Source organism: Lithobates pipiens, unplaced genomic scaffold (genome assembly GCF_037356315.1).
Source record: "Lithobates pipiens isolate NorthernLeopardFrog02 unplaced genomic scaffold, aLitPip1_a1.2 Scaffold_28, whole genome shotgun sequence".
NCBI lineage: Eukaryota > Metazoa > Chordata > Amphibia > Anura > Ranidae > Lithobates > Lithobates pipiens.
In genome coordinates, this window is record NW_027507789.1 from 208,788,116 (window position 1) to 208,800,215 (window position 12,100).

General features: G+C 45.5%; 2 protein-coding genes across 3 annotated transcripts in view; one reads left to right on the forward strand and one right to left on the reverse strand.

Annotated features, from left to right (window-relative positions):
- Window positions 1–11,787, forward strand: part of ZBTB46 (zinc finger and BTB domain containing 46) — a 96,537-nt gene extending 84,750 nt beyond the window's left edge. For both annotated transcript variants that reach the window (XM_077460405.1, XM_077460406.1), the window contains exon 6: window positions 2,914–11,787. In XM_077460405.1, coding sequence (XP_077316531.1) covers window positions 2,914–3,276 — 363 coding nt within the window. In that variant the 3' untranslated portion in view covers window positions 3,277–11,787. The remainder of the gene's footprint in view (window positions 1–2,913) is intronic.
- Window positions 1–12,100, reverse strand: part of SLC2A4RG (SLC2A4 regulator) — an 88,646-nt gene that overhangs the window by 18,866 nt on the left and 57,680 nt on the right. Inside the window, exon 11 of the mRNA XM_077460409.1 lies at window positions 5,699–5,749. Within this exon, the coding sequence (XP_077316535.1) occupies window positions 5,731–5,749 (19 nt within the window). The 3' untranslated portion in view covers window positions 5,699–5,730. The remainder of the gene's footprint in view (window positions 1–5,698; window positions 5,750–12,100) is intronic.

Below are 12,100 nucleotides of genomic sequence, written 5' to 3' on the forward strand. Positions count from 1 at the left end.
CCCCCTCCTCGAGGATAAGTCTCAGGGACACTCCGTCAGTGCCACTTATCCGGGCTCATTAAGAAGCCGCTATCACGGTTGCCATGGCAGCAGTGCCCGCTCTGTCTTACAGTGTCCTCTGCTGTCATATAATTGCAAGACCATCTGTCTCCTCATCTGACTGCGCCGAGCCTCCTTCCCTGTGTAACCAGAGCCAGCCGGGGGACCGTCTCACCCGGCGCTCTTACTCCAGGGGCGCCACCCATCTGTCTGTCTGACATCCAATTCTGCGCGGGGCCCTGTACCTGGCAGGGATCCATACTTTATTACTTCCAGTGTCAGACATGACGTTTCCTTCAGGGGAGAGTTGTGTGTTACCCATAGCAACCAATGAATCGGAGAATGAATCCACTCCATATATATCCCGGTTCTGCTAAGCTCCAACCCTATGTAGCTGTGGCTGCATCTCAAAGCAAATGTAAAAATGTTCAATATGAATGTGTGTGTGGTCAGATTACAGTGTGTGTGTATAGCCAGAACTGTACATTTTAGTTTTGGATGGTGTGATGAGAGATTAGAACCCCTGTCAGGTTTTTATTGCTGCCTCTGGGAGATTCTCTGTCTCCATTTGTTCATGTGACCATTGTCACTGGCACAGAGGGTGATGGAGGGGGATTAAACTTTTAGTTTGTCAAATTTACTGGGGAAACCCATACCAGTGACAACTGTCTAAAGTTTCTAAACTGCGGGTGTTATTCAAGGCTCCAACAAGTTCCCTTCTGGTAGACCACTAGGAGTGCAGGCGAGGACCCAGCTTCGCGGATACCAATACTAAAAGAGAAAACGTCCTTAGCCTTAGGGATGAGGGAGGGAAAAATGGCCAGGATCGCCCTGCCCACGGGGCTTAATCATGAAGATCACATTGGAGGAGGGGTGGCCTGGATGGAGCTGGGGCTGAGGCTCTTTTCATACATAGGTTTTTGAAGTGATACGTTGCTCAAAGATCAGCCAATACCTGCTGGCTCAGCCAAAATTCCAAGAGTGCGTGCCCCTGCAGGTACCCCTCTGTTCAACACCTTCACTTTTCCATCAATTTGTTTTTTGGCGGTGTTGGCATAGATGTAGGAGCCTGTTAGATCAGAATTCTGTGTATAGTGGGGGTTTTTCTTATTTTGGGAAATTTTCTTTTTTTGTGGTTCTCCTGCAAACGGAAAGTGTAGGAAAATCTCCCCAGTAGGATATAACAAACGAACAAAAAAAAAACAAAAAACCTGCAGATATTTAAATCCTTTGCTATCCCCAAGAAAAAATCCTCAAAATGTCTAGATGCATTAGAGCTGAAATTTGGGCACAAATCCCTTCACTGAAAGTGTTACTAAACCCACAACAGTAAAATCACTGTGTATATGCAGTAAATCATGCTCGTTATACTCCCCGCGGAACCGTTAATCCTCTGCATTGTGTAAAAAAAAAAAGGCTGTTTGGTCCTGTCTTCTCTGATTCTCCTCTTCTTCTACTGCCCCAATCCATCTCTTGATAGTACAGAGCTAAGGGGCAAGCTTCACATGCTCAGTTTGGTGTGTATTGCTAGAAAGCTTTTTTTTTTTTTTTTTTTTTCTAGGGAGAGTGCATGTGATCAGCACAGGGCCAATCAGCACTGTCCAGACAGAGGGTCAGGGGCCCTGCAGCCTCATAGGACAGTCAAAGGAGAATGAAAACTCCTCTTACAAGCTTTAACCAGACACTGATAGAAGTCACAAGACTGCTATATACTGCTGATGAGAAATGAACATGGAAATGATTGCATTTCCATGTGCTGTGGGAGACCAGATATAGTGAATGCAGGCTCCTGGGTTTAGTTCCTCAATGGCCACAAATCCTATGAATCCTAAAGTGTGTGTGCACCAAATGTCTGCAAAACCAGGCATTACTTTGTAAGGCCGGGTTCACACCGCTGCGATGCGGGAACGCCGCGAATCCGCGGCGTTTTCCCGCATCGCATTACTCCCACCGGCAGTTCACACTGCCCTATGCGGACGGCTGGGAGTGTCAATGATATGTTAATGACACCCCCAGATCCATCCGCATATCGCAGTGCGATCTGCCGACTCGCACAGGAATCGGATCGCATGGTGTGAACCCCATGCGATCCGATTCTGTTGCGGACCAAAAAAAGGGTCCCGTGCGAGTTTGCTGCGGGAGCGATGCGAATTCAGCCATACTATCTGTATGGCTGAACTCGCATCGCTACGGAGATCGGATGTGATTTGCGGTGCGAATCACATCCGGATCTCCCCCCGCAGCAGTGTGAACCCAGCCTAAAAGTAGCAGTGCTGTACATAACCTGAGCAGAGCTGTGGGAGGGGCCTAGCAGGCTCCACCCACTACACTCTGCAGAAAACTACAGGAGGGGGGCGGAGACGAGACCAGTCACCCTGCACAAGGAGAGAGAGCATCATTGAGCGGCCTTTTATTACAGGAAGCTTATCCTGGAGTCCTGCTGCTTTAAGGCTCCGTTCCCACTAGTTGCGACTCCGAAATAGCAAGATTTTGAAAGCAACTTTGATGTGACTTTCCACTCTGGCACTCCAGCGGCAAGAAAGCTGCATCAAAGTATTGCAGGAACCTTTTAAAAGTCGCTGCAACTGTTGCATAGATTGTAATGGGTGCCTTTTTTTTTTTTTAAATCAATGCGCTGCGACTTGTCATGTGACTTTGTCCAAGGTTGAATCGCACCAATGGAAACAGAGTCTAAAGAAGATTGTGCAAATACAAACAAATGTATTGTGTCTGGCCCCATACTGACCAATCAGAATCAGATTTTATTATACATGTATTGCGGTTGTCTTTGATGAATGAATATCTTAAAGAAGAACTCCAGCTGTATACACTGTTCTGTAATAACTAAATCCCCGCCTTGTCTCCTCTGTCCAGGTGCACAGCAAGGATAAGAAGTACGTCTGCAAGGTGTGCAACCGCGTCTTCATGTCTGCCGCCAGCGTGGGCATCAAGCACGGCTCGAGGAGGCACGGGGTGTGCATGGACTGTGCAGGAAGAGGCATGGCCCGCGGAGGCCACTCCCCCGACGGCATGTACTCAGGCGAAACGCACTACATTGAAGACGTAGACGAGCTCAAGGTAGACGAGGATATGGGAGGAGAGGAGGACGACGACATCAAGTGGAAGGACGAGGCGGAGACCTCTCAGGACGACGTCATACTGGAGGACGATGAGATTGAAGAGTGCACGCCGGAGGTCAGCCGCGGCCCGATGAAAGAGTTCACCTGGATTGCCTAGTTCTGGGGGGGGGCCGGGCTGAATTTTCTTATAAACTCCACAGAGAGATTTTTTTATTTTATTTTTTTTGGCTGGTGAGGTAACAGGCCCTTGCTGTGTGATGTTTGGGGGGGTGCAGTTGGTAATGTGATGTCTAAGGGTCCATACTGTGCCCAGGCCAACCTGTGGGAGGAGCCTCAAGCACTGCTTAACACCTGGCAAAGAAAGGTTAATGAGCCCCCCCCCCGCTTGACAAATCCTCACCCGCTGTGGCGTCCAGGGAAGGTGACCAACCGTCCCAGATCCATACTGTCCATACTGTACAAAGTTTTTGGGTTTTCCCCCTCATCATCCACAGGCACTGCATGAGACGTTTCATCAAATTACTATTTTTTTTTCTTTTAATGCCCCTCCCTTTTGACGAGAATCTCTTCATACAAAGGAGAGCAGATGTCGTCATGTTGACCACTTGCAGCTCATCCAATTCACCAGGAACTAGAGAAGTCTAATGGACTTTTGTTGCGCCATGTTGGACTCCTTTATTAAATCTTGGAGAAAACAGCTCCACCTATTGTTGGGGGGGGGGGGGGGGTAGGCTGGGACTTGATTTCCATGTTGTCACTACTCTCTGGGACCACAACAAATGAGATCTCCCTTCCCCTATGGCACTGGCGTGACTCAACAAGCCGAGTTTCCTGTGTCGCTGCCCCAAAAAAAAAAAAGCTCTTACATTCCTATGAAGAAGCCAGTAGAGGGCGCAAAAAGAAAATGATGTTGCAGCAGACGCTCCTCGGAATACAAGTAGGGAGCCGGTGATTAGAGTGGCCCTGCCGAGGGGAGATCTCACAGCCAGTCATATCCCAGCAGGTATTTGAATGATGCACCACTCCACTCAAAACAGGGAATTCCACTTGCGGGCTAACCACACAAAATGGCCACCATTGTTCTGCTTGGCTGACCCCTGACCTCTCCAGCACGTCTCTCCTAATCCACCTGCTGTTGCGACCACTGTAACATTTTGGAATTGCTGAACACAGTCAAGGGAAGGTGTTTATATTTGATTGGTAGGTGTTGTTCCCACTTGGTAGGTCCATACTGAAGGGGAGTTTCTGGGGGTCTCCAAAAAGACAGTAGATAACCAATGACACCTTCCTGAGCGTTGACAACATCAGAGCTGCATTCAGCGATCAGAGGAACGCCATTGGTGCACTCGGTGATCAGAGGAACGCCATTGGTGCACTCAGTGATCAGAGGAACGCCAGTGGTGCACTCAGTGATCAGAGGAACGCCAGTGGTGCACTCAGTGATCAGAAGGAACTCAGTGATCAGAGGAACGCCAGTGGTGCACTCAGTGATCAGAGGAATGCCAGTGGTGCACTCAGTGATCAGAAGGACTTCAGTGATCAGAGGAACGCCAGTGGTGCACTCAGTGATCAGAGGAACGCCAGTGGTGCACTCAGTGATCAGAGGGAACTCAGTGATCAGAGGAATGCCAGTGGTGCACTCAGTGATCAGAAGGACTTCAGTGATCAGAGGAACGCCAGTGGTGCACTCAGTGATCAGAGGAACGCCAGTGGTGCACTCAGTGATCAGAGGAACACCAGTGGTGCACTCAGTGATCAGAGGGACTTCAGTGGTGCACTCGGTGATCAGAGGGACTTCAGTGGTGCACTCGGTGATCAGAGGGGCTTCAGTGGTGCACTCAGTGATCAGAGGAACACCAGTGGTGCACTCAGTGATCAGAGGAACACCAGTGGTGCACTCAGTGATCAGAGGAACACCAGTGGTGCACTCAGTGATCAGAGGAACACCAGTGGTGCACTCAGTGATCAGAGGAACACCAGTGGTGCACTCAGTGATCAGAGGAACTTTAGTGGTGCACTTGGTGATCAGAGGAACATCTGAGGTGCATTCAGAGATCAGAGCTACGCCAGTGAGTTGGGAAACACCAGCAGGTCCGATATCAACACCTGGACACAGTGACCATCTAGTATGGCGTGGGTCCATCACACAACCTCCTCAGAAGTTCAGTACTAAACAATGAGGTCTGTCTGATTTGGCTATGAAGCTCTTCACTTACGTGGCCAAGTCGACCACTGAAGTTGTTCGATGACCAATTTTTGCACCATGTTGGTAAGCCCTGTTTACATGCAGAGCTGGACGCAGTCATCACTTGACATGAAATTCCATTTCAAGATCTTCTTGAAATGATATATGAATGGGTCGCAATTGGACAAGAGAGTTATACATTTCCTATTTACGGGGGTGATTGTTCAAAGATTGGACCCAAAACTACCTTGTTATTGGTATGTCAGGGGTGCTTAAAGGATAACTAAACCCAGAAACCAAATATGTCATATATTGCCGATGACCAGGCCTTAGACGGTGTGGCTGCATCAGTTTTCCTTTTTCAAGAACATTTTCAGCAATTGAGTTTAAATACCTGTTGATCCTTCCAGAAATGTTGCGTCCTTGTCACTTCCTGTGACCTGTACTGAAAGCAAAAACAATGTTATTGCTACCTGTTGTAAACTACTAATCTTTCCAACCCCCTTGTCATGGAGATGAACAAAGGCATGTGCCCCATTACAGGGAAAGAGATTAGTGATTGAAGCCTGGTTGGCAGCTTATGGCTCCCTCCATAGATACAGTAGAGAAATGAGTGTAGCCACCCAGAAACGGGAAGTGTTATTTGCAGGATCACTGGGTAAAAATAACCTGACGGTTCACGGTGCGATTTCTGCTTGCCATGTGCGAGTTCAATGCAAATTTGTAAGGGGAGTGGTCACGTCTGCAATTTTTAATTTTTTTATAAAATCTAGGCAAAAAAATAAAATATTTGCAGTGATATGAACGCTGGACTGTGATTTCAATCCAGTCCCAAAGAAGTCTATGGAGCCAAAATTCACACCGCACTAACATTCACACCGCACTAAAATTCACACCGCACTAACATTCACTCCACACTAAAATTCACTCCACACTAAAATTCACACTAAACTCGCACAGGACCCTTTTTTGAATTGGATCAGATTCGCACCGCATAGATGTGAACAGCTTGCATTGGGAAAAATGCTTTTTTTTTTTTTTTTTTTTATAGATAAAATGCGAATCTATGCTTTTTGGATCGCATCTGATCCCCATAGAGTTCACATAAGCATGAACCGGGGGCTAAAAATTAGGAAAACTAATGCAGCCACCACATCTTATGCCTGGTATCCTGCAATATAGTAAATCTTTATTTTTAGGTTTGGGATCCGCTAAGACCTGGTTCACAACTATGCAATTTTTTTTTTTATTGCATTTTCAGTTTTGCAGAAACGCACTTCAGTCCATTGAACATGGTTTCTTATGCATGTAGTTTCCATTTATGCATTTTCTGTTTTTTGCTTCCCTAGACTTCAATGGATCAAAAATTGACATAATCGGGGAAAAAACGCTAAATGCACCTGCAATATGCAAACTGCAACCTGCATAGGTGTGAACCAGGCCTTAAAGGCTCTGTCCTCACTAGTGCGACTTGCATGCGCCTCTTACACTCTATGGCACTTAAGTCGCAGCAAAGTAGTGCAGGGACCTTTTTTCTTTCTTTGGAGTTGATGTGACACGAGTCCCAGCAATGAAAGTGGTGGTTATTGAAATTTTTCGACTTTGTCATGCGACTTCACGTGTTGCACTAGTGAGAACGGAGCCTTGTTCCTTATCCCAGCTTCTGTCTACTGAGGGGGGAGATATAATTAGGGATCAAGACTCCACTCCACTGCCACGACCTCTCGCTGCATTTTGTAGCCCCCGCCTCCCCCTCCCAGGGGCTGCCTTTGTGCGCGTCTCATCCATGGTAAAGGTTGCATGTGCCACCCCTGTACAGGGTACACCCGCTGGCACAGTCCTCCCTGTCTTGTAATCGTTAGAGATGTACAAAACAGGAAGTGGCGGCCCGGGGGGGGGACTCGGCGTTCCCTCTGCCCTTCCCCCATAATTATATAATAATTGTATTAGTGGCTCCTGGTTAGACGCAGCTGGCTGACCACATGCGGGAGATTATTCCCTTATTAAAGAGAGATCACGTATGGAGCAGAGAAGACTGGGAGGAGGGCCAGCCGAGCCCATCTTGTCTGGTTAGAATTCCCGGATTGCCATGCACCTCCCCCGGATCACTTTATCTGCTGGTGGGGTAAATGCAGGATGTATAGTCTGGTCCTGGAAATCACACTGGCTTTTCACTGGGTAATAAACGCACAATGTGGCTGCGCCAGCCTGCTGAGACTTGTAGTTCAGCAATCACTGACATAAAGAGGCTGCTCAGAATGGAGTTCAGATTATGGAAACGCTTCTTAATGCACTTCTGCAGGAGAGGCGTGTGAGGTCCGAGCCACCCGTGGCGTCACCCGTGGCGTCGCCTTCCCCCCTCTCAGAACAGCAGTTTTCAGATGCAGCTCCGGACCGCGCACAGCCCTCGGGTCTCCTGAGATGACACTGGGGACAGCTCCCTCTACAGGAGCAAGCAGGAAAAGTTCTATTTTTTATGGTAGCCATACATCTGTAGAAATGACTCAGTTCCCACTTTCATGCTAATCGTGGTGTGGATGGAGGAATCTGTTGTGATCCGACCAATACAGCACCCGCCGCTTTCTCAACACCTTTTTCATTATTTAATCATTTCCCTTTTGGGATTAATAAACAATTCTGTAATACCTGAACAGTGGCTGCATCTGATTGGATGCAGTCCTTATTTAGCTGTCAAATTTCTGGGAAATCTGATTGGATGCAGGCGCTGTTCAGCTGACCGTCCTTTAACGAAAGTCGATTGATTTATCCACATTTGTTGAGCCACACGATGCTTGGATTTCATCTGAGCCAACAGGAACTGCCCGGAATTGGGCAATGTGTGGTCAGCGTAAAGACACAGTTCACCTTTTACTTGAAAAACTGCCTATGCAGGTTAGGGGCATCTGAAGATTATTATTATTATACAGGATTTTTATAGCGCCAACAGTTTACGCAGCGCTTTACAAGATGAGGGTAGACAGTACAAATACAAAACACTTTAATACAGGAGGAATCAGAGGGCCCTGCTCCTTAGAGCTTACAATCTAAGAGGGAAGGTCGGGAGGTAATAAGATAAAAACAAACCGCAGCTTTGACCAAAGTTGGGTAATGCCCTTGCTATAGGTGTAGGGCAGGGATATGCAATTAGCGGACCTCCAGCTGTTGCAAAACTACAAGTCCCATCATGCCTCTGCCTCTGGGTGTCATGCTTGTGGCTGTCAGAGTCTTGCTATGCCTCATGGGACTTGTAGTTCTGCAACAGCTGGAGGTCCGATGATCTCACATCCCTGGTGTAGGCCATCAGTGTACCTCCTGAAGCCTGACTGTAAAACCTCCCAGACACTGCATCATCCCATTCTGCCTTGTTGCTAGGATGTTGCTAAGACACCCCTAGCCGTTATTGCTCCACCCTCACAGAAGTGAGCTCTTTCTCTGACTCCCTTCACATGGGCGTTCTCTCCGTGAGCTCAGAGATGCTGCAATGGAGGAGAGATGGCTAAGAGCTCTGACACCCCCCCCCCCCCGCGCACACACGCAACTTCACTAACCATCTGAGCTCAGTTACTGCGACGGGGGGGGGGGAAGAGTACAGGTGTGAGGGGATCTGAATCGGAAAAGGAGCTCGCTACTGTGATGTATATAGGTGAGCAGTAATTGCTAGGCGTGTCTTAGCAACATCATAGCAACGAGGTAGGATGGAGGTCTGCCACCACAGGGAGTTTTCCAGCCAGGCTTCAGGAGGTATGTAAATGGCTTATACCTATAGTAAGGGCATTACTCAACTTTTAGTCAGAGCTGCACAGTCTTTTATTTTATTTTTTATCCACAGACACCCCTTATTTGCATTGGTAAAGGGGAAGTATGCCTTTAAGCTAGCCATACATTGCTTAAATTTGGCCAATTCCTGTTGGCTCAGCTGAAATTCAAGCAGTGTGTGGCTCCTCCGGCACCACCAACCAAAGTTGGTCGATCATTCGACTTTTGTTAAAGGAGCCTGCTGGAAATTTGTCAGACGAACAGCGGCTGCATCCAGTCGGATTATCAGTATACCATAGGCCAGCAGGTGGGATTCCTCTGTCTGTATTGTTAGCGTGGGTGGAGGAAGATGAAAAAAGAAATCTGTGCATGTATGGCCAGCTTTGTCACTGTAATTCCACTATTCTTAATACCGAAGGCATAGACAGCCACCCTCAACTGTGTAAATCCCCTGTGTTTGTAACGTCATGTCAAGGCTCTTGAAGTATCCATGTGTTTTTTTTTTAACTCCCAGTTGGGGACACACATGAGAAGAGAACGATTCTGTTAGAAGCCATCAATCATCGTCTGACTTCACAGTGCTACCATTTATTGTAAAGAAGGTACAAAATACAAACCTTCCAAATTTTTGGGATGGGAACAAGGGGACACCTATTAGCAAAAGCAGGTGGGCATAGGACACACCCCCTGCCACGCCCTCTTAAAGGGGGATTCTACAAAAGCAAGGATTAGTTAAGTTAGAATGACGTCAAACTTCACTTCTGCCCAACGGCCTTAAAGGGACTTTTTTTTATTTTTTTTTCAATAAAACAAAATAAATAATTTTATTGCATTTAAGTGTAAATATGAGATGTGAGGTCTTTGTGTCCCCAGATCTCGCATTAAAGAGGTCCTGTAGAAATTTTTAAACGTCGCCTATAGAGATTTTTAAAGGTCAAAGTTTGTCACCATTCCACGAATGGGCTTAATTTTGAAGCGTGACATGTTGGGTATCAATTTACTCGGCATAATATTATCTTTCACAATATAACCAAATTTTTTCTAACTTTACATTTTTTTTTTAATTAAAAAAAATATTTTTTTTCCAAACAAATTGCATTTGTAAGACCGCTGTGCAAATACGTGTGTGTGCGTGGCCGCATATTTGCGTGCATTAGTGCAAACAGCGATGTGCCGAGTGTGCGCGCCCTGCACGCTCCTGGCGCGGTTACCAGCGACTGATGGAAAACTCCAGATCGCAAGATTTCCGATCATGTGACCACCAATCACAGCGGTCACGTAACCTTAAGCCCCGCCTCCCGGCATGTAAAGGGCCAGCAGGCGCCAGCTCTAAGGGGTTCAATTTACAAATGTAGCAATTTAGAAATTGAAAGGTTTGACACTGGGAAATACTTTTTGAAAGATAAAAAGTGCATTTTATATACAACTAGAGAAGGAAAGATGGACAGATTGGACTTGATTTGAAATCAGGGATAGTTGGGAGCTATGACAAAATGTAGGGGGCGAAAAAAATGATTGTACCTCTGAAAAATGTAACGTTTTGCATGTTGCAATAATGTGATGCAAAACTCCATCCAAAGCTTTATTTGTACAGGGCTGGAAAGCGTTTGATCTGCTGTCTCCCTCACTTCCTGTGTAAGTTGGAACAGGAAGTGAGGTGTCAGAGGAACAGGAAGTGAGGGAAATCTCCCCAGTGGTTTGTAAATATTTAACAGAAGTGTAAATCCCTTTTGCCCTTCATCCAAAATTATTTTATATATATATATATATATATAATATATACATATACTCACACACACATGCATTTGTTTTTTTATCAGTAGATTGGGTCTGAAGTTTTTCCAAAGCAACAAATAGAACGGTAAACGTTTCAATATACTTCAAGAGTATGTACAGGCATTACAAAACAAGGTGGACAATGAAAGTAACTTGTGTTTTTTTTTGTTTTGTTTTTTTGCCTTCATTCACAATGCAATTTGTTCTTAGGTGGAACGACATTTTTATTTTATTTTTTTACCCCACAACCAAACTTTTCATCTGATGATGTGTAGCATTATCAGGAATTTTGCCCTTTCACATCCAATAAAAAAAAAAAAAAAAAAAATTTAACTATTTATACTATTAAAATGCAAAAACTGGATTTTTTTGCAGCTTTCCCGGCTGCGTTGAAGTCGGTAACTTTTTACTTTTTCAGTCGTGTTTTGGATTTAGTCGAATTACTTCACAGGATATATATATATATATATATATATATATATATATATATATATATATATATATATATATATATATATATACACATTTTTTTTTCTTTTGGCTATGAGTGCTGCGTGTACGCTTTTCCATATAGAAATACATATATTATTTATTTCACACACTCGCCCCCCTTCTCTCCCCCACGCACACATTTCCCGAAAAGACGTGTAAACAAGAGAAATTTTTGCAAGACAGTGCAATGTTGATTAATTATTTTTCTTTTTTTGTTGGAATATACTATATTATATTGACTTTAAGAATTATTATAAACTTGTGTTTTGTGATGGAGATGTTTTAATATTTTAGGTTGGTGGGTGGGAGAGAAGAGAGAGGGGGGGGGGTGTCAGTGTTGGCACGGTAAGCCCGTGGCAATCTTCTGCTTGGCAGACGGTGGGTTATAAACTGACCGGGTTAGATTTTAGGAATAATTGCAATTCAATCAGCCTAAATAAAACACAAAACTGCTGCTAACTTGCCTCCAGTTTCTTTATTTTGCAAATGTTATTTTTTATTTTTTTTGTTTAGTTTTAAAGAGACTGTTCTATCAAATGTGGGATTATAGTTCTAGGTAAAGGTTGAATGGTTAAAGCGGAGTTCCACCCAAAAATGGAACTCCCACTTATCCGGTTCCTCACCCCCTCCATTGTCACATTTGGCACCTTTTATGGGGGGAGGGGGGAGCAGGTACCTGTCTAATACAGGTATTTGCTCCCATTTGCGGTGATAGATCGCGGCGATCTATGCCATCTCTGGCCCCTTCTCCGCCCCTCACTGTCTTCTGGGA